This window comes from Narcine bancroftii, chromosome 14 (assembly GCF_036971445.1).
Source record: "Narcine bancroftii isolate sNarBan1 chromosome 14, sNarBan1.hap1, whole genome shotgun sequence".
Taxonomy (NCBI): Eukaryota; Metazoa; Chordata; class Chondrichthyes; order Torpediniformes; family Narcinidae; genus Narcine; species Narcine bancroftii.
Window position 1 is genome coordinate 46,712,469 of NC_091482.1, and position 27,811 is coordinate 46,740,279.

A 27,811-nucleotide genomic window follows, 5' to 3' on the forward strand; every position below is an offset into this window, starting at 1 on the left:
TGGTCAGCATTAGAAGTTGATATTTTGGGCCTGAGCCCTTCATCAGGGATGCCAAGAAAGTGGGACACAGGCTTACAGATGGTGGGTGAATGCCAAAGGATAGTTTAGGGGTGATGGAGGAGGTAGAGGTTCTTAGAAAAATGGTCTCTAATAGGAGGCAGAGGTAAGAGAAGGAAAGGAGTCAGGGATGAGGAAAAATGAGCAGTGAGGAGGGGAGAATAAAGAGAAAGAGGAAGGGATTACTGAAAATTGGAGTTGATATTGATGCCATCTGGTTGAAGAGTGCCACACAGAATATAAGGTGTTACTCCTTCAACATGCATGTGGCCTCATCCTGGCAGCACATGAGGCCATAGACAAACATCAGTGTAGGAATGAGATGTGGAATTAAAAGTGGCTGGCCACTGGGAGATCCTCGCTGTTGGAGCAGACAGAGGGAAGGAGCTCAATAAATAGCACATTGTGGAACTACCAGTATGAATTTTCATTCACCACTTGGTTTGTTAAATGTATGGATGCAGGCAAAATGGTTATGTCTGTCAATTACAAGAGCTCAGTTTCATGTATAACATTTTGAATTTGATTGTGGAAAATATTTAATTCATTCGACAAAAGAGTTGGTGAACATTTTTGTTTTGAGTTGAGCATTTAAAAACTATATTAAAAGTAGATGATTAAAAATGAGACAATCTTACCTGTGATACCTCTGTGAATGTAGGTCACATTGGGTGTAACTGAAATTTTAAAGACTTAGTATGCATGCTGGATTTATTACTAATTAAATTATATGCTGTTTCCAGGAAATATTGATGAGGATGTTGTGGTGATCGAGGCCACCTCAGCTCCCCAGGTTACCGCCAATGAAGAAATCAATGTTACCTCAACAGACAGTGAAGTGGAGATCGTCACTGTTGGGGACAATTGCAGGTGAGCTGAACTGGTGAATGCTGATTTGTGGGACGATTCTTCTTGTGGTTTTTAATTTTTTTCCATGGTGTTTGTGTCATCACATATAGTAACTTTCAAGAGTGTGGTTGGAAGATCTGAGAGGGTGGTATGTAGAGGAAGCTGGGCTAACAGAATGAATATGCTTAAATTTATGACTATTAATATTAATGGAATACAAATTAAAAGAAAAAGGTTATTGACATCGCTAAAAAAAGGAAAAAAAATGTCGCATTTATACAGGAAATACATTTAACAGAAGTAGAACATCTTAAATTGAAGAGAGATTGGGTAGGTCATGTGTTAGTGTCATCTTACAACTTGAAGGCTAGGGATGTAGCTATTTTAATTAATGAAAATTTGCCTATTAAATTAGAAAAAGTAGTTACAGACCCAGCTGGGAGATACGTTATGACAGAATGCCAGATTTACTCTGAATCCTGGAACTTGTTCAATCTATATGCCTAGCGAAGACAATCAGGAGTGTATGCAAGATTTTTTTTTTACAATTATCGTATATACAAGGGCATATCTTACTGGGTGAAGATTTTAATTTCAGCTTTGACCCGCTATTAGATAAATCTGTGGAAATTAACAAAAAAAACCAGCTAAATTTACATTAATTTCAATGCAAGATATGAAAATAATGGACATATGGAGGAATCAACACCCAAAAGACAGAAATTATTCATACTACTCTAACAGACATTAGACTTACTCCAGGATTGATATGTTTTTACTGTCTGCCAAAGTTCAAAATGTTGAATATAAAGCAAGACTGTTATCAGATTATTCTCCCTTATGGCTAACAATTTCACCGGAGGATACTCCAACTAAAGGATATAGATGGAGATTTCATCCCATGCTGCTAAAAAGGCAAGATTTTCAGGAATTCATAATACAGCAAATTAAAATATATTTTGATATGTATGCTAACTCTCTATCAGATAAATAAATTTATATTATGGAATGTGATGCCTTTATTGGAGGGCAAATAATAAGTCATACAACCAAAATTAAAAAGTAGCATTGCCAAGAAATAGAACAATTGGAAAAAGATATAGTAAGTCTAAAGAAAGATTTAATGAAAGGAGAAGATACGGCAAAAAAGACAATTGAGGGAGAAAACAATTGAAATATGAAGTGCTACAAATATATCAAGTGGAAAAAAACAATGAAAACCAAATGAAGATATTATGAATTAGGAGAGAAAACTCAATTTTGGCTTGGCAGTTGAAAACGGAGCAAGCAACAAGAACTATTGTAGCAACAAGGAAGGGAAATAATTAGATTTCATATAAACCACAAGAAATTAATGATTAAGATAAGAATACGGAAATAGATAAATTTTTGTTGAATATTAAGTTATATCAGAACAATGTAAATTAACAAATCCCCTGACTGTTATAGAAGGTTATGATACATTAATGACTTTACCAAATAATAAAGCACCAGGTGAAGATTGATTCTCAACAGAATTTTTTCAAAACTTTTAATAACTTACTAATTCCGCCCTTTCTAAACGTAATAAAATGGGTAGAAGAAACTCAGAATCTAGATGAATCTTGTAAAATGGCAATAATATTAGTAATTCCAAAAACAGAAGACCCTTTGTCACCATCTTCATACAGACCTATTTCCTTATTAAATACTGACTATAAATTAATCGCAAAATTACTAGCAAATAGATTAGCAAATTTTTTACCACAGATGGTGAAATCACATCAGACGGGATTTGTTAAGAATAGAAAGGCAGCAGATATTGTATGTAAATATATTAATCTGATACATATGGCATAAGTAAATAAAGAACCAACAGTGTCAGTAGGTCTAGATGCAGAGGAGGGCTTTGATAGGCTGGAATGGAACTTCCTGTTCAAAGTACTACAAAAATTTAAATTACCAGAAAAATGTATTAATTGGATTAAAGCACTATATAATAACCCTAAAGCAAGATTGTTAATTAATGGATATATTTCAGATTATTTCAAATGGAGTAGGTCAGCACTATCACCTTCCCTTTTTGGTGTGGCAATAGAACCATTGGTAGAATTGATAAGAACAGACAGAATGATAAAAGGAATAAAAATTAAAGAGGAAGAATTTAAAATTAGCTTATTTGTAGACAATATACTTAACACATCCCAAAGAATCAATAACGAGGTTACATACCAAATTGAAAGAATATGGGGTGATTTTAGGGTATAAAACTAACACTGATAAAAGTGAAGTGATGCCAATGAAACAACAGACTATACACAATGTGTTTAAATAAATAAATCTCCGTTTAAATAGCAGATACAGGTAATACGTTATTTAGGCATCAGAATAGATAATTTAACTTAAAGAAATGATTTAAATTATTATCAGCCATTGATGAAAAAAATACAAGAGGGCTTTTAGAAATGGACAGATTTGCCGATAATAGACAGAGTAAACTACATCAAAATGAATATATTTCCACGGTTATAATACTTCAAATGTTACCTATACCGGAGAATTTTTTAACAATTTGAATAAATTAATAAGAAAATTCTTATGGAAAGGTAAGAAACCAAGAATAGCCTTGGAAAAGCTAACATGGACATATAATCAAGGGGGTTGCAGTTGCCAAATCTTAAAAATTACTATAGGGCAGTCCAATTAAGATCCTTGTCGGATTTTTATCAGGTAGGAAAAAAGCTGGCTTGGCTTAGGATGGAACTATATAAACTGATGCAATACATGAAATTGGAAGTGAACATATACTCTATAAGTGGAATGAGCAATTAGTGCAACAATAATAGTCTATCAATACTACACCATATATTAAAAATATGCAGCGAAAGATGATAAACTATCAAATACCAAATATGTTGCTAAAACAAATGAATAATATATATTTTAAGGAATGGTCAAGAAAAGGAATTACAGGAATAAAAAACTGATTTCTGGGCAATACCTACTGACATTCGAACAGCTAAAAGATAAATATGCAATATCGTATGGTTCAATATTTTCATGTAGCAATTAAACTCATTTTCGAAAGGAAAGCTGGGAAATGATCTAAGGTTGCCAGAAGGTAGTTGTTTTGAATATATCATGGACACTATGATCATTAAAAAGTTTATTACAAATATGTATATCAAATTACAAAATAAAGGAAAAGATGAGGCAATATATGGACCCAACACTATTGGGAAAATGATTTAAACATACAAATAAGTAATGAAACTTGGAAGGAATTATGTATGGATACCATGACAAATACAATAAATGTTTGGTATCGAATGATACAATATAATTGGCTTCATAGATTATCACCTCATAAATTAAAAGAATGGAGCCTGACATTATCTGACAAATACTTCTGCTGTAAACAAGAAATTGGTGAGATGGTACATTCAATTTGGACCTGTGGAAAAGTGAAACCCTTTTGAAGGACTTAAATTCAATATTAAATTAAATAACAAAAAAATGATACCACAAGACCCCAAAATTTTTCTGTTAGGCAATAAAGATAAAATTTAAAGCTAAATTTAAATAGATTTCAAAAGCGATTTATCAAGATTACATTAGCGGCAGCAAAAAAATTCATAATGATAACTTGGAAAATGGAAACACCTCTGAGAATACAGTGGTGGCATATAGAAATGAATAAATGTATTCCATCAGAGAAAATTACTTATAATTTTAGGGATAATTATGCTCAATATGAACAAATCTGGGACCCATATGTAAAGTTTATTAGTAACCGCCGACTTCAGGCCTCCAACTCTTAACAAGACATGTTATACGTAAAGAAAACGTGAATCACAATATTTAGATGACACACTCCTTGTCTTTATTTTTTCTCTTCATTCTGTTTTCTTTCTATAGTTATTTGGGGGTGGAAGGGGGGGTTGGGGAGAAAATGTCACTATGTATATATACGTACTGAGTTTGTGTAGATATTGTTAGAGATATGTTATATTGTGACATCTAAAATAAATTTTAAAAAAAATATTTCATGACAAGAATCCTCGATCGGAATTAGAAAATTGAAAAAAAAATTTAAAGTTGCAGAGTTGGTGGGGTAGAGAGACCAGAGGAAATGTCTGCAGTATGGTGTAGCCAAGGTTGTCATGGTAATAATTACTTTAAAAATGAGTGAAACAAAGCTGAATCAAAGGCATAGCAGCATCTGTGGAGAAGTGGATAATTACAGTCCAGTACCATGTTTGATCGCTTTCCTAGAATCTGACTGTATCAGGATTTTCCGTATGCAAACTCTGGACAAATTTTACTATTTTTTTTTAAGCTTTGCATTTTGTCTTTGTTTTTTTTCCACTTAAATTCCATGAGTACATTTTTTGTTCCATAATTCAAATATACTGGTAGTGATTTATGATTCCCAGAAGGGTGAATTTCCATTGCCCAAACCGCTGCGATGCAGAGGTAAACTGGACATGTCATGTTTGTGTGAGGTCCTGAGAGCTGCAAAGTACCAAGGCAGAAGATGAGATGCAGTTGCTTGGGATTACATGAGATTACATTGGGTCTCATTGGAGCATCTTAAAGGTGCAGATGTGGAAAATGATATAATGGGAGCAGATATGTTGGAAGAAATTGAGAGTATGGAATACTGTCCTTGTGCATGTGGAAGGAGCAGCAGTCTAGATAGCTGTGGGAATCTATGGCCTTGCGGTGATTGGTTGCAAACCTATCCTGAGCCAGATATAACCAAAAGAAAGGTTCATGAGTAGCACGGTTGGTGTTGCAGTTGGCTCAACGCTGTTAGAGTGCCAGCGACCCAGGTTTGAATCTGGTGCTGTTGGTAAGGAGTTGGTACGTTCTCCTGGTTCTGTGTGCGTTTCTCCAGTTCCCTCCCACATTCCAAAGATGTACAGGTTTAATAGGGTACAGGTTTAATGGTCACATGGGTATATTTGGGTGCCACGGCCAATTACTGTGCTGCACATCTAAATTAAATTTTAATTAAAAAAAAATATGGATGAGCTGAAAGTGTGGGTCGGGCGGCAATTGCCAAAAAGGTGCAGAATTTTTAAATTCTGTACAAATGCATGATGGATCAACCTAAACAAAAACTAATTGAAGTGTAAAGTCTATCCACTTATACAGCAAGGAGACTTCATAACTTGGGCTTGTGTGAAAAGTGGGTGGATTGAAGGAGAATTCATTCAAAGGAAAAGTGCTTTCTTCCTGGCAAGAAAAAGTGATAGAAGGGGACTTTCTTGCCTTCCATTCATGGAAACAGTTAAAAGCCCCCAGGATTTCCTGGTTTGGGATGGAAGTGTGCAGATAAAGTGTTCAAGTGGTGGAAGCCATCGGACATGTCACAAATGTGTGGGAAGGGACTGTAGAAGGGGAGAAAAATGCAGTCAAGGAGAGAAATTAATAATTTGAGGGGCAGAAATGGAGAAGGGAATATCAGAAAAGACAGTAAATCTGACAAGGGGTTGGACTGAAGGAAGAAATGGGGTTGGAGGAAGCTCTGGAAGGATAATATAATTTGGGAGCTTGGATCTCCAGGAGGTGATGAAATGCTCACTTGTTTGAAAGATAATGTGTGGGTCCTAACCATCAAAGTAGAATTCCAGTTGAAATCCACATGGAATAATTTGGAGACAGAGCCATTTGTTCAGGAAAAAGATATTTGACAGTGGAAGTGAATTTCTGTCGACAGCTTATCAAGAGAGGAGGAATAAAAGTGATCAAGAATAAACAAAATAAAAGTGGATATCATGAACTCTAAGATGGGCACAGCTGGAAGAGAACTAATGATGAATAGTCATTGGAGTGGAATAAATGCTGAAGGTGCTAGAAATGCAAAGCAAAAGTAGAAAATTCTGGCCATTCTCATCAAGATATTTGAGACTCTCAATATCCTCTTACATTTCATTTCTCCTAAATTTAAGTGTTTTTTGGTAAAAATATTTGTTATGTTTGTACTTTACAGCCCTCCTACCTGTTAACCTGATTGCATGCTAGTTTTTTCTGCACGTGAAGAGACTATTCTTTGTAGATTTATCTTAAAAAAAAATTGTGAAATAGGCAGCTGTTTTTATTCATTAAATATGTGAATGACAGGAGCAGGCAGAAAGTTTACCATTTTTGGCAGAGGTTAACAGCAGCTGCCTTTCTGCTACATTTCCAACTCCAAGCTCTTCAAAATACCTTCAGTTACAAAGCGAAAATGCACATTTGCTCAGCTGTTGCATTTTTCCTTGGCATTTTGCTGGGAAAGGCCCACCATTAATACCGAAAGCATTACATAAAAGTAGCCTAACTGAAATTATTGGACAAATAATCATTAGGGGATCTGTGCATTTGATGGGTACATTTTGATGCACGTGATTTGCAAAACATGAGAAAAAAATACATTATTTGAAAAATAAAAACAACAGATTCTGATTTCATTCAAAGATTAAGAAACATGGAAGCATCTATCTTTCAGTTGTACTCTCTGAGATTTTTTTGGGATTACTGGTTTTGGAAATAACTACTGATTGAAAGTATTGAAAGATGTTTATCAGAAACATCTTGTGACAAAAGAATGTGGAGCTCATTATATTTTTGTGTGTGTAGTTATTGGAACAGCTGAAATAGAAAAGTATCTTTCTGAAGCTTGCTGTTTGGAAAGAGAATGCTATGGTAATATACTATCTTTTTAAAAATATTTTATTTAAAAACGTTTAACCAAACATGGAGTCGATGACAAAGTTAAAAATACAAGAATAAAAGTATATTCATTATTTACTTCATGATGGTATTAACTTAATTCCCCCGACCACTCAAAATGACCCCAAAAGGGAAAAAAAAGTGAATGTATAGAAAAAGATAAGAAGGTAGCAAAGAAAGAAAAAGAGAAAATGGGTTGGATTGCTCCACGGATCACAAATTCATATTCTATTTAATTTTCTTTGGAGAAGATCAATGCTGGTCTTGAGGGTTGGGAAGAACACAGCTAAAGATCTATGCCTGAATTTTTTAAATATAGTTGCCAAAATTGTAAAAGAATGCTATACTTGTGTCTTGAATTATAGATAATCTTTTCCAAGGGTTTGATTAAAAACAGGTTGGGGCCAGTTTATCCCTTAGATATGCTCTTATTGGAAAATAACAGAAGATTGTGTTATTATGAATTCCATATTTATTTTTTAATTGCTCAAATGACATCAATTGTCCTTGCTCATATCAATCTTCAGTATACCTGATCCCGTAGCATTCACGCTACGTGAGCGTGGAGAAGAACAACATGCATGGGGTATTAGGTTTGGACCTGTTTGTAAATTTGTATCAACATGACAGGGATAAGTGGTAATTGATGTCGACTTGTAATGATTATTGCTGCCAAGCTGTATGTTACCGTGTCGAAACCTGAAAAACTATAAATAAAATATTCAAAAAAAAGAACATGCACACCAAAGCCTTGGAAAATGAGACTGGTTTATTGCTCTGGCCGCCGAGCTTGTATGGGCCCCAGATGCTGACTTCACGGCCCCGTGTCATCAGAGTGCCAGCCTGGGATTGGCCAGTGTTCCTGCCAGAGTTCCCCATGTTCCCGCCATGCGGAGGTCACTTGGGACGACGTCTGGTGTCACCCCTGCGCGGTTACGGAGTTTGTCGGCCATTTTGCGGGCCGATCCATGTCTCCATGTGTATGCTACTACAATCCCCTTACAGGACCAGATTTTGAAAATTTGATTGCCCATTTTATGTGGTATAAGCCTGTTATGAGTCGGAAGTTTTACAAGATAACCCCCCCCCCCACCTTATTCCAATATCTCTATTTATTTTATACCAAATATTTAATAAATGTTTTAACAAAGGGGTTTCTCTCTCACCAGTTATTAAATTCAAATCCTATTTATATATAAAATCCTCTGCCATTCTCCCCTATTTTATCCAATTCTATTTTCACCCATACAGTTTTATCTCCTTCCTCAAAAAAGAAGGTAAGGAACATCATCTGTGCTCCTCGATAGTAATTTTTAAAATTTCTTTTTGGCTTGGCTTCGCGGACGAAGATTTATGGAGGGGGTAAAATGTCCACGTCAGCTGCAGGCTCGTTGGTGGCTGACAAGTCCGATGCGGGACAGGCAGACACGGTTGCAGCGGTTGCAGGGGAAAATTGGTTGGTTGGGGTTGGGTGTTGGGTTTTTCCTCCTTTGCCTTTTGTCAGTGAGGTGGGCTCTGCGGTCTTCTTCAAAGGAGGTTGCTGCCCGCCAAACTGTGAGGCGCAAAGATGCACGGTTTGAGGCGATATCAGCCCACTGGCGGTGGTCAATGTGGCAGGCACCAAGAGATTTCTTTAGGCAGTCCTTGTACCTTTTCTTTGGTGCACCTCTGTCACGGTGGCCAGTGGAGAGCTCGCCATATAACACGATCTTGGGAAGGCGATGGTCCTCCATTTTGGAGACGTGACCCACCCAGCGCAGCTGGATCTTCAGCAGCGTGGACTCGATGCTGTCGACCTCTGCCATCTCGAGTACTTCGACGTTAGTGATGAAAGCGCTCCAATGAATGTTGAGGATGGAGCGGAGACAACGCTGGTGGAAGCGTTCTAGGAGCCGTAGGTGATGCCGGTAGAGGACCCATGATTCGGAGCCGAACAGGAGTGTGGGTATGACAACGGCTCTGTATACGCTTATCTTTGTGAGGTTTTTCAGTTGGTTGTTTTTCCATACTCTTTTGTGTAGTCTTCCAAAGGCGCTATTTGCCTTGGCGAGTCTGTTATCTATCTCGTTGTCGATCCTTGCATCTGATGAAATGGTGCAGCCAAGATAGGTAAACTGGTTGACCGTTTTGAGTTTTGTGTGCCCGATGGAGATGTGGGGGGGGCTGGTAGTCATGGTGGGGAGCTGGCTGATGGAGGACTTCAGTTTTCTTCAGGCTGACTTCCAGGCCAAACATTTTGGCAGTTTCCGCAAAACAGGATGTCAAGCGCTGAAGAGCTGGCTCTGAATGGGCAACTAAAGCGGCATCGTCTGCAAAGAGTAGTTCACGGACAAGTTTCTCTTGTGTCTTGGTGTGAGCTTGCAGGCGCCTCAGATTGAAGAGACTGCCATCCGTGCGGTACCGGATGTAATCAGCGTCTTCATTGTTGAGGTCTTTCATGGCTTGGTTCAGCATCATGCTGAAGAGAACACAGCCTTGCTTCACGCCATTGTTAATGGAGAAGGGTTCAGAGAGCTCATTGCTGTATCTGACCCGACCTTGTTGGTTTTCGTGCAGTTGGATAATCATGTTGAGGAACTTTGGGGGGGCATCCGATGCGCTCTAGTATTTGCCAAAGCCCTTTCCTGCTCACGGTGTCAAAGGCTTTGGTGAGGTCAACAAAGGTAATGTAGAGTCCTTTGTTTTGTTCTCTGCACTTTTCTTGGAGCTGTCTGAGGGCAAAGACCATGTCAGTAGTTCCTCTGTTTGCACGAAAGCCGCACTGTGATTCTGGGAGAATATTCTCGGCGACACTAGGTATTATTCTATTTAGGATTTTAAAATTATAATTTTAAAATTAGGGAGTCATAAACATCCGAATCATATTTCCAGGTTAGTTTTCCTATAGAGACCCTCAACATCTTACCCTTCCAAAGAAATCTTCTGGTATTTATTTAACACTTGAAAGAACCTCTGAAATAGTGGTATGGGCAGTGATTGACAGAAATATTGTATGCTTGGAAATATATTCATTTTAATACAATTGACTCTTCCCACTAGAGTTATAGATAAGGCTGTCCATCTACTTAAATCTTATTCAATCTATTTAAGTAAAGGTAAATAATTCATTTTGTATAATTTTTTAAATTCATTATAAGTACGTATCCCTAAGTATTTTATCCCTTTTTTCTGGCCATTTAAATGGGGTGTCTCTTTGACATTGAGTATAATCTCCTCTTGGAAGAGGCATAATTTCACTCTTATCCCAATTTTTTTATAACCCAAAACTTTCCCATAATCTTTCAATCTTGGGTACAGTTTCTGTAATGAAGATACTGGCTCTGTCAAATATATAAAAACATCAACAATTAAATTAATTTTACTAAATCCCTTGATGTTTGGATCTTGATGAATTACTTCTGCAACAGGTTCTGTAGCTAAAATAAATAGAGCTGGAGATAATGGACATCCTTACCTGCTGGATCTTGACAGCTGAAAGAATGTAGAAATTTGAGCATTCGTTTTTTTCCATAAATATATATAGTAAACTCTCCAATATCAAAATATATATAAAACTTTTTCTTACAAAAAAACCACCAAAACAAAACATTGCCTCCCCCCTTTTTGTAATATAAATCCGCACACTATCAGGGCTCACATTTATGTTGACTGTAAAAAATTCTATATGGGAAGTCACATGTATTCATACTATAGCAGCAAGTATTATTCTCCTTTTTATTGTTGTAGTTATATTTGGGTCCCTATATGATCCAAATATAGCTGCCATATCTTAATAAATATGTCATATTTGTACTTTACATTGTATGTAATTTTTTTTCCATAGTTATGCAGCTATTCATCTCAGCAGTCTATTGTGCTGTATATAGAAGATAGTTGAATTTCCAAATAATCACACTACATTTCTTAGCCACTGCTAAGGCTATTTTAACAAATTTGAAATTTGGAGTTTAGTTAATTTATTGCTTTTTTTTTTCTCAATAAAATTACCAAAAGGATAAAGCTCTGGGTTGCCCATGAAGGCCACCCCTGTTATCCTTGTTAATATTTCGGTAATATCCAGCTAAAAAGGTCTTACCTTCACACACGACCACATAGCATGTAAAAACATTCCTATTTCTGTCCCACATCTAAAACACGTCTCTGATATTTCAAATTTTGATCTATGAAACTTCTGTGGTGTGATGTATAATTGGTGTAGGAAATTATATTGAACTTATCCATATCTTGCATTTATAATTGATGTCATACTATCCATACACCAATCAGACCAACATCTTTCCATTATTGCAGATATTTGAGCATTAGGAACCACTTTAGCTTTTGGTTCATTATATAATACCTTGATCCAATTTATAAAAATTTGACCTAATCCAAACCTTTCCAACACTTTAAATAAAAAGTCCCAATCTAGTCTATCAAATGCTTTTCTTGCATATAATGCCATAGCAACACTCAGAACACCTCTCTTTTGTGCCAGATGTATTATGCTAATTAGTCTGCTTACATTATCCACAGATTGCCTTTTTCACAAAGCCTGTATGATCTATATTCATCAGTTTCAGCAGAAATTTTGCCAATCTATTTGCCAAGGCTTTTGCAATAATCTTGTAATCTGAATTTAATAATGAAATAGGTCTATAAGATGATGGTTTCAATGAATCCCTATCTTTTTTTGGTATCGCAGTAATAATTGACATTGAAAATGTTTCCGGGAGAGTACATGTTTCAGACACCTGATCTAATACCTCCATAAATAAAGAAATCAACAAATCTTTGAATTCTTTATAAAATTCAGATGGGAAGCCATCTGCTTCAGGAGATTTATTACTTTGCAATGAACTTGATGCTTCCCTGATCTTTTTCCTGGGTAAAAGGAGCATTTAATTCTACTTGTTCTAACCTTTGAAGTCCTATTTGCGATAAGAATTCTTTTATTTTATTAACGTCTCCTTTAGATTCTGATTGGTTTAATTTAGAATAAAATTATCTTAAAGCCTCATTAATTTCTTGAGGTTTATAACTAGTCACATTCGTATCTGTTTTTATGTGTTAATCATTCTTGAGACCTGTTCTGCTTTCAATTGCCAAGCAAGTACTTTGAGCTCTTCCCCCCCCCCCCCCATTCATAATACTTCTGTTTAGTTCTTGTTATCACTTTTTCCATTTTATATGTTTGTAGTGTATTCAAGTTATTTTTATTAACATCAGAACCCCTCATTTGGAGCTCTTTTTCCAAATTGGTTATTTCATTTTCCAATGTTTCCACGTCTCTTCTATATTTTTTAATCTTAAAAGTATAAATTATAATTTGTCCTCTTAAATATGCTTTCAAAACATCCCATATATCGGTTGTTGAGTTGCATTCAGTCTCAAAATAATTAAATTTGTCTTCTAATTAAATAATGCAAGTCTGATCTTCTCGGCAATGACAAATTGAAATGCCATCTGTAGAGGTAAATAATATCTGATGATAAAATACACAAGTTTGAAGAACTTCAAAATCAGCTCAGCATTTTTCAGAATTCTTGATTAATCTGTAATGCAAGGTGAGATCAACTTTTATATATTGCACAGAAACTGAAGGTTTAATGAATTTTATGCATTGGTTGTTCACCCACAATGATATTCAATAAATATGTTGCATTGTAAGTTTTGTTGAAGTTTCCAAGTAAGTTAGCTACTTTAAGTGAAAACAGAAATTGCATCCATGTCCCAGTTTTCAGAAATGTCATGTTAATGTAAATCAAGTTAAGATTAATGGTACAATTTCTATACAGTTGAAAATTTTATTTTATTTAAAAAATTTAGACCTATAGCACAGTAACAGGCCATTTCAGCCTACGAGTCTGTGCCGCCAAATTTACACCCCACTAACCTACATTCTCAGTACGTTTTGAATGGTGGGAGGAAACCAGAGCCCCCAGGGAAAACCCACGCAGACACAAGGAGAATGTACAAACTCCTTTCTGACAGTGCAGAATTGTATGGTACTGATCGCTGGCACCGTAAAGGCATTGCACCAACCACTATGCTAACCGTGTCGCCCTATGTTTACCAATATACCAAAGCCACATTTTTGTCGTCACCCCGAAACTATTTCTTTGCTTGAGTCACTGTAGAAATCAGCCCATCTTTTTGTTCCATTTGGATACATGTTTAAAAGTTTGCAAGAAATTAAAGTTCTGAAATTTATAAATAGTTTTATCCTTTGCCATTTATCAGGTGCCTGTCTAATTTGTGTAAGGAAGGGAGCCTTTCTCCTGCCCAGCACCAACTATTAGCACTTAATGTGGTCAAAGATTCTATCTTTTTTCTATTGAAACCTGAAAAGCACAGTAGCTCATGAACATTTGAAGCCTATTCTGTTATTCATTTAGAGTCACAGTTTGGCTCTATTTCCATATTTTTGTTCCATCTCCAATGATATTGACAATATCTGTACACTGGTGCTTCTCAACGTACGATGGGGTTTCATTCCAGCAAACCCATAGAAAGAAAAAAAAAATCATGTCAAAAAAAACACTGCACCTCCCATTTTTTTAGAATTAAATTTTGAATACCTTTATTCCACACTAGTTTAAAAAAAAAACCAGTTAATGTCCACAGCTGAAAGAACACTGGGCATGAAAAAAGTTTGAAGCATTGAACTAATATTAATTGCTGGATGGTGAGGATGCTAAAGCATATATTGCAAGTGCAGGAATAGATCGGAATTTGAAATTGAAAGTACGGATCAAACCATCGTAACTGGAAAAAATTGTAAGTCGGGCAATCGTAATAGGGGAGCACCTGTATCTGGAAATATTAATTTGAACATCATGTACAATCTAGTTCTAGATGTGTTTTTTTTTAAAGAAAAAAATCTTTCGGAACTCAAATCATCTGGATGTAATTTCCCTACTAGTAGAAATAGTTTCTCTGCAGAAACATTTATTGTGAGATGATTCCAGGTTTTTGAGTCTGCCTTTGTAATTTACCCTTCTGCATGGTCATCTTGTAGAATAACTTGCAGGGTGATAAGGAAAGACCGATGAGCTGTGATTGGTGGGATTGCTGTTAAGGAGGCCTGTTTGTACTGGAAAGAAATATTGAATGGCCTGTTGTCCAATAAACCTTTCTATTATCTCCTTTCTCAGTTCCGTTTCCTAGCTCAGGCTTTAGAATGTATCATTAGGTTTGGGTTGAATGGTAAATGCAAGAATGAAAGACTGATTATTTCCAGAGATGATGAATATTGTCACTTTCTCCAACTTGGGACAGTCAATTTTTGTATCTTGCACATTAAAAGCACTGTGTGAGGCCCTGGGAGCTAAAATTGTTGAAAATGTTGTGTAAATATTATTTTCCAGAAACAGGAAAGGAAATAGTTCATGACTAAAATGGCAGGTCCATGAGGAAGGGGAAAAAAATTCTTTAATTGGTAAATTGGCAATTACAGTTTGGTATAATAACTTTGGGGGGGGGGGAAGTATTTCTCTCATCGTCATTCTCTCATCATTCTTACCCTGATATTTAAAAATGGAAAGCTGAGGGGAGGAATTAACAAGTGCCTTTCAGAGAGGTAGTGAAAAGTTAATCCCATAAAGCTTGGTGCCAGAACCAATATTGTTCATAATTGTGAGAATCAGTGTTTGCTTGTTAAATTGCACCAAATTTTTCGAGCACCACCGAGTTGAGGATGGATAACATGGGTGTCAGTATTGCGGTGAAAAGTAAATTATAATGTGGTGGAAAGTGAAGACATAATTAGCAAATGAATTTAGGTGTGAAAATGAGAGGGTCATGGTGAGAAAATCAAAATCCCTATCAAGAATAGCATTGAAATCAGTTTAGAATGTGCCAATTTATATCACCAAATGATAAAGCTGGGTTTATGCAGGGGTGGCCAATCTTTTAATTTAGACATACAACATGGTAACAGGCTATTTTGGCCCATGAGTCCATACCGCCCAATCAACCTATACCCCCAGTATGTACTTGTGGGCCAAAATGGTCTGTTACCATGTTGTATGTCTAAATTAAAAGATTGGCCACCCCTGATAGAAGTCAAAATTTAGACTGGGGTGGGCAGGGGTGTGTTGGTTATACCTGCAAGATAAAATTTTTAAATTAATTAATTTACCCCAAACTGATATGGTGCCTCTTTTGGGAGCACCATTTGAATATTAAAATATTACTTATGATTTTTTTTCAAGTTACAAAGCTCAATTTAAAAAAATAACTCCTTAAGTGAAAGGTCTAAAAGATGACCTAACACAAGTTTTTGTGCAGAGAGAGACTGTTCCTATTTAATAGAAAACGTGCAATTAAAATAATCATCATTATATGTTGGTGATCAATAAGGGCTTCTAAAGAACTTCGTTACAGATAGAATGGTGAAGATCTGGAACTTCAAGCTGTTTGACGTGGACTGCCCACATATACAGTATTCAAGAGGGTATTAGATAAACATATCCAGTGAAAGGAAATTCATAATGAATATTTACGGAAAGTGAACAGCAATGTTCGCAAAGCATTCACATTGATAACAGATTAGTGTTCGGTATACTTGAGCTTTGTAGTTCAAGGTGTCCATTAGACTTGGCAGAATTGAATTCAAAATTCCATAGTTCTTGGATCAAATAGTTGTTTTTAAAGAGTTTCACAGCACAGAAACAGGCCTTTCCACCTAATTTGGCCATTCTGAGCAAGTCTGCCCAAGTTTTGGCCCATATCCTTCTTAAATATTTTCCTCTATCTGTCTTTATCACTTTCTCTAGAAGTTCATTCCCCATGCATGCCACCCTCTGTGGAAAAAGCAGCACCTTTAATCCCTTTTGAATTTTCTCCCCTCTCGCCTTTCATCTATGTCCTGGAGTTTTGGATTTCCCAAAGCTGGGTTAAAGACTATGACTTTGTCCACACCTTTCATGATTTTACAAACCTCAGTTTCCTATGCTCGAGGGAGAAAAGTCCCAGCCTATCCACCCTCTCCTTATAAGTAATGTTCTTGTGGATCTTTTCTGAACCTTTTCCACCTTAATTATATTTTTCAAAGATCTGAGTGACCAGAATTGCACAGTGTTCTATGCATGCTCTCACCAATTTTTTGTACAGTTGAAACATGACTGTTCCTTTGATGTTTTATATAATTGAGAATACTTTGTTTCATTAGAATAATAATAGGTTAAAATGTCAATGGTAGAAAATTGCTTGTCTGGAACGAGGAACAAAAAATGATTTTTAAGATACTCCTGTTTCTGGTTGAAAGATTTTAGATGTATTGCTAATGGAGAACTGTGGGATTTTGAGGTCAGTTCTGCATACCTTGTTCGATTAAAATTCAAAAATTGCTGCATTTCCCATGTTATAGCACTGACTGAGGTGCAGCTTAAAAGGAATGAGTGAGTAACAGTGGGAATGTTCAATCATGTGGGATTGAGGAGGTTACATCAATGTAGCAGAACAAAATAAAAGGCGATTGGTAGAGCAATTGACTGTTGTTTGAGTATTTGATTTTGGTAGTAAGCATATAATTTAGATCTGGTGTGTGTTTTTTTTTGGAGAAAGTCTTGAATTGTGACATAAATATTCTTCCTTAAAAGTAGATGACTTGCAACCTTTCTTGAATTTAAAAGCTAAACTGAACAGGTATAGCGAATCTTGACAGTTTGGACTTGTGAAGATTAATCCTGTTGTCATCCTAGGTGCAACCTTGTTTGAATGGAGACCACTATTGGTACGTTCATTTTTTGGAAAAGAACCTGTGGTAACTACTCACTTCTTGCATTGGTTGTTTTCTAACCTATTCCACGCTCTCCACCAAATTTGAAGATTGGTTAAACAAAATAATTCTGCAATTATTGTCGACAGTCTGCAAAACCTTTTTTAAAAATTGGATGTGATTTATACCTAGTCTTATCATTAAACATTATCGTTAAGTTTCCTCAGCAAGTCCAGATTTGCAGATGCAGAATACAATTTTGCCGTACAGAATACGTGAGCGAAGGTTGGGGTTTAATTTATTTATTTTAAACCTCTCGTTTCTTGATGAATGTGCAGATGACATGGCTACAGGAAATCACAACATAATTTTCCTTGGAATCCTAACCCCTACCCTGAAATAAGGAGATCACATGCATATTATTAAATACGAATTAACATTTTACATTTGTTTCGCTTCCAGGTCTTACACCGCACACGTTGGTCACTCAAGGGTACACTGGGGCCAAAGTTCAAGCTCGCAGAATAGACCTCAGGAGCAATGGAGCCGAAACAGAATATCTACAGTTATCCAGCCATTGAGACAAAGCACTGCCGAGGTGGTCGATCTCACTGTGGATGAAGATGGTAAGCGTGTTATGGTTATGAAGTTAATTGATTTCATGAATTTCATTGGAAATGGATAAAAGGGCATGTCGATTTTTAAATCAATTCTTGCATTGGTGTTCGTAACATTGGATTCATTTCACAGATCTTTTAGTAGTGAGTTTTACCTTGTACACTCATAAAAATTAAGTATGACTGTAAAGTTCTACTGTTTCTGAAGATTATAATCTGGGCCAAATAACGAGTCCTTGGTTTTGTGATTTTTTTTTTAATCCAATTTCCATTGGTTACTCAAAACTTGACGTGAAAAAAACAATTTACCCTTGGGAAGGAGTTATTTTAAAAATGAAAATGATGTTCAACTGTGATTCCATCAATAGTCATTGTGTAGCTTGAAGAGACCTTCGTAATTTTCTCAGTCATTAAACAATTTCTGCTTTGACTCGGCTCACTTACTCCAGATGAAAAGATAGAAATATGGACACCAAGTGGGCCCCACATATGCCTAACTTTTTGTGGGAATTTTGGAACAGTTTTTGTATTAGTTCTACTCTAGCCTACTCCCCCAACTCCTTTCCCTGGTACACAATAACACAGCTGAGCAGAGTTTGCTTGTTCTCCCTGTGACCACATGGATTTCTCCAAGATACTCTGGTTTCCTCCCACACCCCAAAGATGTGTGGGTTGGTGGATTCATTATCCACAGTCAATTGCTCCTTGCATGTAGCTGAGTTGTAGAATCTGACGGGAAAGCATCATACTTAATTTTTTAATGAGTACAAAATGGGGAGAATTATACAGAATTAGTGTAAATGGTGATTAATTGGCTGAGTGGACTTGGGAGACCAAATGTCCATTTCTATTCTGTACCTCTGACTCTTTTGGTGCAGTTCCTGCATTCATGCAGAACTAAATTTCATAATTTTTGCAGCCAATTTCCATCCTACTTTTATCTTCATGTGGTCCACCTCTGGCTCTTCCCTTCTCTTCCTGAATCTCCATCTTGGGGGGATAGGCTTGCCACTGAAATCCACTCAAAGCCCCACAGATAGCCATCAGTATAAATTGACCAGTATCCCTTACAGTCCAAGAAAGAAGTAAAAGAGAGTCTCCCCCCTCCCACCCCCCCCCCCCCACAACAAGAGTCAATCACTGAATGTCCACTTCTGCAGCTACCACAGTCACACAGCCTTCATTCTGAACCATCAGGCAGCCTGAGCTCCAGATCCAAACCTCTACTTCTTAAATTCCTTTCTCTCTGTTGCATTTATTCTGTCTTAATTTCCTCAATCCAAGATCACTGTAACCAAATGTAGCAGTCCTGTCTACGACTGGTAAACTCAATGCAGACCTAAAATGTAACCTTGAACATTACTGACTTGTTTGTCTCAATAATGCACAGCATAGAAGTTGCTTCCAACTTGTTAATTCCAGCTTCAATTTGCTCATGTGAGTCGACTTTTGATGAAACATGAACCAGAAACACAATTTTTTTTCTCCTTTCATTTAGCTATATTATTAAACTAGACATAAAGGAAATCTTCCGTTTGACTGAGTTGGAGATTCGTAAGTTTGTATTTCACACCTGAATTTTGATAGGTGATGCTCTAATCACTTTAACCAGAACATTTTCGAGTAAAAGGATATTGCTTTTTTGGATGTTAAATTCTAACCCCAACTATTGCAGTTTAATGTAAAATCAATATAAAAGGGATTGAATAATCCCACCTTTTAGCCAGTACTCCTCACATGACTAGCCGTACAAAAACCCATCGAATTTATTCTTTAGAGTTTCTTATGGATAAACACAGTAGGTACTTTTTATTGTAACAAAGCGATTGCATTTTGAATTGGTAATGTACTATGTTCTCCGAGTATGTGAGAAGGAACAACCAAATTGCAAATTATGTAAATACCTTGCAAATTCTATGTGGTGAATCTCTGTTTTGAAATAGAGAAAATCCCAAATTTAGTATTTAACTAAATGAGATATCATTCCTGAATGACAATTTGATGACCTTCCATAGTTTGGGAGCGAAGCCTTTTGTTAAATTTTGTTTTTAAATCCGTGCTTTTGACATTCACTCGAGGTTAAATTAATACAACTGCTGCTACAAATCTGGAAAGATTGCTTTGTATTAACATAGTCATTTGTTATCAACTCAATTTAAAATGGTTATTAGGGTTATTGCCTTTGCGCACCCATGCGTAAAAGAAAGTGATGGAACTTTGAAAGAAAAAATTAAAGTGTAGCTTTCGGTGGAATAAAAATCTCATCAAGGACCCTAATTAAAAAAAGCATGAATTTAAAAAGGACTTTTTTTTCCATAATGCATTGCTAAATTTATTTCAGTCAGAATACTAACCCAGAATGTTGTTCAACAAAACATTGATTTTAAGTTTGATGTGGCAAAGACTATGAAAGTTTGAGAGTGTATTTTTATATTTGACTGTTGTATGAAACAGTTTTCTACAGTATTGAAATTGTAATTCTTCAGGATCAGTCTAACATAGATTGAATTGAGTTTGAGCAATGTCGGATTGTTTTTATGGAATAAGGGATTTTATTATTGGCTTTGTGACAACGGAGAATGGTGAATTATTTACATTCTGTGAGCCTTATATCTTCACTGCTGTTGGTGAGATTTTTTTAAAGCCTGATGATGACCCACTGTCTGAGAAGCAAGAAACAAACCATTTGGGTACCATTTCTCTTGAAAGTTTTCACCATCCCAAACAGCAGGACAGATTTATATTTTGCTGCATTAATGCCTCCTTTGTGTGCTAACTATCTGAATAGCTTCAACATTTCCTCGGTGCTTTGTTAGTTACTCGGTTCTCTTGTCTTTGGGGACACATGGAATCATCTTTGAAAAGGACATGAAATGGTGAAAATTTGTGCATTCTCTGAGCTGTTTTCCTGGCCATGGTGGTGATATTCTGTGAGGCTCTTCGTTTGTTCAACACTAAGTAGTTGATAATCACACTATGGAAGTACTGCCCACCCACCATCAGCCACTGAGTTCGTTTTTTTGGAGAAGTACACTTGTCCACCATTGCCAGACAATTATGGCCGCAAGGGTGAGAGACAATTGTGTCGTTTCTGTTGCAAATTTGTAAAAAATATAAACAGTTCTTTATCATCATTTGGTTATAGTTCCTCCCCTCCCTTTCCACTTAATTCACTTTGAATTCACTATATTTCCAGTGAAATATAGATAAAATCTATTTTTCTAATATAGATAAACTTTGGGAATTTATTTTCCCTTGTAATTAGCATGCAAAAGATTGACGTTTCTGCCTGTAATGTTCAAGGTTAAAACAGAAATGAATCCACTTTAAGTGGTTGGGGGGGGGGGGGATTCCTTTTTTGAGACATATCAGAATGTGTCAAATGCAGTGTTGATTAATTTTTTTTTGTACATAACTCACTAATTGAAGACATTATTGTTGCATCATCCCTGGCATATAACCCAGTTTTGAATTTGTTGTGTGGTATACTCGTAGATAGCTTTTCTCATGATTTGGCCATTGGTGTCAAACTGACTGCAGTATAGTTCTTGAACCACATTGCAGCACAAGTTTTGCAGTATGATTGAGGAACAACAATATAACCTTAATTTTTTTTTGTTTTTCTATATTTCTGCAACCCTACTGTCCATCCTAGAGAATGGTGGATGACCATTACCGATTTAAGCTCTGCAACTACACATGTAAATGTAACAAAAATGTAACTCTAGATATTCTGATCAAATGTTTAAGGCAGATGGAGAACAACATAGCTTTTGTGTGCATCTTCATATATGAACAGATGTTTTATATTTGATTATGGTATGGAGATTCAAATTGTCATTTAAAATTATAAAACAAAATTTTGTTTGCAGATTCTAAGCTCCCATTTCAGTTATTTCTCACCTTTCAGAAATTGTGACCTATCCACAATTATTAGATGATTGAAATGCAGCGGTGCCTCAGGGTGTTATATCTAATAATCTCATTTTTTTTAAAAGGAAGCATATGGTGGAGATAATTGGGCCATTTGCCTGTCCATCAAACATTGATCACCACAGTAAATGGCTAGATTAGTTTTCAACACACTATTTCTTTGTGACTCCATGTAGCACAGCATTTTTTGTGGAGAAAATGCCTGTATTTTGAGGAAATGTTATTGAAAATCGTTCCTCTCCTTTTTAAATACATTAATTGCTAAGTTGACTGCTGAGAGCCATATGTTGTGCCCTAACTCCAATCTTCACTGGTAGTAAATACTCCTGTTGTAAGAATGTGTTTATTTATGAATTAAGATTGAGATTTTCCCAATTTTGGGTCCATTCTTCACATTTAAGAACAGTAGAATTTTGATTTCTGCCTGTACTTTGATCGCAGAACCCACAGTGGTGCCAACTACCTCTGCTGCTCGATCACAGCCTGTCACCAATGTACCTACCTCAGGCCAGATCTTAAGTACAACACCATCTCCTTCCACCACTCAGCCTGCCTCTGTGATGCAGTCTTCAGGAGCTTCGACGGCAGTGGGTGCAGCTGGTCCTTCCACAGTAGGTACGTCCATAAACCAGAGCCATGTGCTAAAATGACATATTCCAAGAAAGTTATACCAATTGTACTTCACAGACAAGTGCTATGTTCATATTTGAAGTGCACTATAGTAAAAGTCCAAAAAATTCAGATGCCAAGAATCCGGAGCACCTGAGAATCTGTTCTGTCAGACTTTTTATATTTAGCGGGCTTTTGTGTGCGTGTGTGCATGTGTTAGTGCTACAGATGCACAGCAGTGACCACGCTTCCTACAGGTATTCTTATCACAAAGAAATTAATTTGTATGCTGTATTTTTCTTTTAAATTTTTTATTTTTAACATAATTTCAAGCATTATGCGCTTTTGCAGTGATAAAAGATCGTTTACAAGTGTTGACTTTATTTTTCTTCACAGCTGCTCATTTTGGGAAATGAAGCAAGTTGTATTTGCTAATGAGTAAACTATCAAAGTTTACCTGTTCATCTCTTTACCACTACTTAAATTTGAATTTTAAAAGTACTGCCTGAGAATCCAGTCTGGATTTTAGGGCTCTTACTGTACCTTCTTGAGCTTTTTAATTAATTGTTCAGCCTCTTTAATCAGTTTTCATTGATGAATGCTTTGGTTTCCCTCCAGTCAGATTCCTTCCCTGTAGAATGGAGAGGGAATTGTCCTCCAAATAGGGAGAAAGGAAAATGAGTATTGAATGTTATACAGTTAACGGAGTCTCTAGTCTCTCCTGAACTGCACAAAGTGGAACCAGTAATATCTGACGATGGGTGTAAATCCTGGATCTTCCTCAGATTCCCAACCATCCTGAATATTTGTTGAAAGGATTTGTTTGTCCTTTGGTTCTAGTGGGAACCCTGTCAACCAGTTGTCTTCAAGATGCTGAAAAAGGGATTGGCGTGCTGGGTGGTTGTTGGAACATTCCATGTTCGTGGGGAAATACCATTTGTGTAGATTATGTAGGCATCAAAAATACCAGATATGATTGATGAGTCTTCCTAAAATGTCAACATTAATGATGACTGTTGAGGTTAGAGAAGCAAGGGCAACTTATTGTCTTGAATTAGAAAACTTGTTTGCTTCTGACTTGGGAGTGCTGAATGCGGACATTGTATCAGCAATAAGAGTATTTTCTTGACCTCGCATTGAAAATTTGATGAATGTGTCATTTTACATGAAACGGGATAAATTATTTGAGCAATTAAGCAGGTCCCACATAGTTTGCTTTTTTGAGGGAGGGGTACAACTTTCTGTAAGTGAAGTTGGTAGAATCTTGAACAACAGTGATGTAACAGTAAATGACAGAAGGAATAAATTGAACTTTTATGAAATGACTGGTATAACTTATCCAAGCATAATTTGTGAGCAAGAGTGGAGTGATTCTGATTGATTTTCTACGTGGAGTGCAATGAGAGCAAGTGTGCATACTGGAGATGAATGTTCCAAAACGAGGTTTGAATGTGATTTCAGAAAATTGCTTGCAGTGTAAACCATTTCCCTTGGGGAATATGGGCTGTGCAAGGGGAGTTTGAAGTGAAAGATACTCAAATAATGGGATGAGATCAGGTGGGTGGAAAAAGCCAAATTGTGTATCAGTGATTTGTTTCCACACCCTGCAGCTGGTTGATGAGACTTGAAGTCTGCAGGCCCTTTTTTTGAAAAGGGCAAGTACTTGGGTAAATACTGTATATTTTGGCGTACAAGTTGAGTCGTGAAACCCTAAAAAATTTCTCAAAGTGGGGGGGGGAGGGGGTCGACTTGTACACCAGATATACTTTTGAGACCTTAAATTCACCGAAAACAATCCAGATCGATGTCAATTCAGTTGATGCTGGAAGCACCTCTCCACTGCTGGCGCCGCTGCTCCCCAACATATCCACTCCACTGGGCTCCACCATAACCGTCCCTACCTGGGACCCTGAGCTCACTAGCCATTCCTGCCTGATAGGCAGAGCTGATATCAGTGCTCCAGCTCCATGGGTCGTTGCCGCTGCTGCCTGGTAGGCCCAGGTGGCTGCTCCTGCTTGGAGTACGATGTTGCCGCTTCAGCTCTGTGGGCTATCACCATTGCTGTCTGGTAGGCCTAGTTTTCTGCTCCCGCCGGGAGCACGATGTTGCTCTTTCAGCTCCTTGGGCCTTCGCTGCTCCTGCCCAGTGGACCAAGGGTTTTTTTTTAAACTTAATTTACAGCTTTGTTACTGGTGATTGGGGTGTTTTAAAATTTTTGGGGTGTTCCTGGGAGGCCCGGACGGCCCAAAGAATGGGGGTCAACTGGACATACCATAAAACCCATAAAATTAGGATGAAAAATGGGGGTTGACTTGTACACCAAAATATATGATAAATGTTATTTTCTCCTAGTGCCAAGCGCATCTCTTATTGTGATATGAAGGAATACAGATTTTAGAAAATTGTGTAAATATTGTCTTTGCTCTCACTCTGTACATGCGAATAACTCGACCACGTTTTTTGTTTTTAAGATAACCCCCTTTATTAGTGGTAAATTTTAGTTTTCAATTGTAATTTTGATCTGTGGCAGAAATAAGTCTATAATGGAAAGTGATGGAGCTCTGCCACTCGTGCTGCTAGAATGACTTTTATAACATAAAGTGCAAAACAGAGTCTAGAGTTTGATCTTTGTTGCTTTTCCTCAAAGACGATGTCCGGAGAGTTGGGTTAAGTACAGTGCCAGAAGCTGGTCCTGGGGCAATGCCAAGGCTTCCATCCTGCTGCCCTCAGCATTCTCCATGTGGCGGATCTTTGCAAGGACACAACTCATTAGGCCACCCTCATCCAAGTTGTCTTCATCAACATAGCCACCAATTTCAGCACCACCCTGGTGCCCACTCTACAGTGCCACCAGCAATGCCTTCGTTTCCTGAATCAAACTGCCCTCTGGAGAGACCTGCTGTAGTGCCCGCTCCTTGTGGAGCTAATGGAAATGCAGGTGGCCTGTATCAGGTTTGTATCCTGTTATCATTTTTTTCTTAAAACAAAAAGAAAATCGAACATGAGAATAGTTGATTTATCTGAGATGCTGCTAATTGGAATATTGTTTTGAAGACATAAAAATATGCAATTTATCATGCAACTGATTTATATTGAAGAGAACAGCCTAAAAAATAAAGTAAGTTAAAAAATGTGGAAAGTTTATTTGTAATTATAATTTGAAAATATAGTTATGCAATAATATTCTGTTTTAAAACTATCATACCCATATGTAATTAAAATATGTTAGAGAGAAGCATAGGCTTAATTCTTCTGCAATTATAATTCCAATAATTTGTTTTCTTTTAAAAATAGCTACTCTATTTGAGCTCTTACACCTGCTTAGAAGCTGCATGAAACAATATAAATGTTATTATGTATCCATTGAGCAGAATAAAAGGTGACTGAAATATTTTCAGTATGAAATGCCCTCATAAAGTAACAAGGATAAAGCAAAGGGAACAGTCTCGTGGAAGAATTAATAGCATTAAAATGAGACTCGTGGGAGAACAGTACAAAAGAAAATCAAATGAATGGAACATTTGGAGAAGAAGTAGAGGGGATAAGAAGTTAAATTGATATGTTACAAGGTGAAATAGTTATAAATAAAATAGATGTGTTGTAATGAGGAGTAAAAGATGAAAGTCTGCATCTTTGATAATATCTTGATGAAGGGCTCAAGCCTGAAATGTCAGTTCTGTATCTTCATTGTTGCTAGAGAAAGGGACACTGTTTGACCTGCTGAGCTTCTCCAGAATTTTGTGTTTTTACTTCAACCATGACGTCAACAGAATGTCTGTAGCTGCCGTGATTGAAGTAGAACATAATGCTGGAGAAATTCAGCAGGTCAAACAGCGCACTTTATGTGGCAACGATGAAGATAAGGTTTGAGCAAAATGTAGGCAGGCATCTGAATAAAATGGTGGTGTTGGGGGGGGGGAAGGGAAAGAGAAGGAGTCCAATAAATATGAACACCAATTGTGGTGGAGGTGGGGAGCGGGGGAGATGAAAAATCAAACTGAAAAAGCTGGAACAGTTGGCATTGTTCTCTGGAGAAATCTCTCCTCGTATACTTTCCAGGACATTGAGTTCTGCCTGAATTATTGTCAAAGACGCTTGCATTTTAGAAATTCTGCCAGAAGTCTAGTCGTTCTGGTATAACTCTCCAAGAAGAGATTAATTGAGGAAACATGAGATGAATAAATGTCATCAGGGCATATTGTTAAGGAAATATTCAGATTGATGTGGTTTGTATCAGGATAGCCAGTCTGATTTGCACATTTAAAGTTTTATTTGAAGGAGAAGAGGGCAGAAAGCTAATGTTTTCACTTTTGTCAATTGTTGGTTTCCCAGTGCCTGGGGCTATACTTACTAGAGAGCTGGAAGCACTGGAAAATGAACACGCTTAACTAAAGAAATGATCGAATATATGTTACATGATTTGATGCTTCTGTAATTAGCTCTAATTGTATGTTTTTTCTCAAAAACAGACTGTGCCTGTTGATTTAAGTAGCAGTGCTGTTAGAAGCCATGGAAGTGGGAGCTTTCATAGTACTTCTGCATTTGATCCTTGCTGTCCTGGAAATTCCTCGAGAACTGCAGTCTATGGAGCACAAGCAGCAGCTGGAACAAGCCAGCCTGTGGCTGTTGAAGGTTATAGTTCCGGGATGGTAGGACAGGCTCAAGGTCAACCGCAGCCTCCGCTTACTTCTTGTCGACATTATATGCATCCTACCTGTAAGCCTTAGTTTTTATGGGTTCTTTTTTCAGTATCATCTTGCTGTTTGTGGTTGTTACTTTAAGCCGTCAAAGGAGGGGAAAATTACCCTTTATCCATAAATCCAGTCATGATAAAAATTCGTTGTATGCACAGTTTGAAATTTTTGTTTTTATTTAAATGATTTGGCATTTCTCTTTGCAATAATTATAATGGGTTAAATTTACCCTGCAACAGTATTTGTAAGATGACCAACAGCAGTAGTATCTATTGTCTTCAAAGTTAGAAAATGGTTTTGAGATTAAAATAGGAAATGCTGGAAATACACTTCAGGTCAAGCAGCTTCTGCAGAGAAAGAAAAACAATGTTCACATTTCTGGCTGACATCCCATCATAAGAATGTGGCTGGTTTCTTTAAAGTTGCATCTGATGTTTCCAGGATCTTTCATATCTGAAGAATAGATTGATTTTTTTTGGTCTGTTTACCTTAATAATAAAAACCACTTCTTACACACGTATGGCAAAAATTAGTCATTCAGAATGTATGTAAATCTGTACCCATATAGAACATGACAGCACAATTCAGGCCCTTCAGCTTGCTTCCTACCACAAAAAAAACGAAGCCTCTCCTTGGCCGACTTCGAGGAG

General features: G+C 36.9%; 1 protein-coding gene across 7 annotated transcripts in view; it reads left to right on the forward strand.

The window, feature by feature from the left end:
- Positions 1-27,811, forward strand: part of rnf111 (ring finger protein 111) — a 94,415-nt gene that overhangs the window by 57,829 nt on the left and 8,775 nt on the right. For 6 of the 7 annotated variants that reach the window (XM_069911965.1, XM_069911964.1, XM_069911966.1 and 3 more), the window contains 5 exons: positions 801-927; positions 17,771-17,934; positions 22,300-22,473; positions 25,115-25,419; positions 26,937-27,183. In XM_069911965.1, coding sequence (XP_069768066.1) covers positions 801-927; positions 17,771-17,934; positions 22,300-22,473; positions 25,115-25,419; positions 26,937-27,183 — 1,017 coding nt within the window. The remainder of the gene's footprint in view (positions 1-800; positions 928-17,770; positions 17,935-22,299; positions 22,474-25,114; positions 25,420-26,936; positions 27,184-27,811) is intronic. The other variant, XM_069911971.1, reaches the window with a different exon arrangement.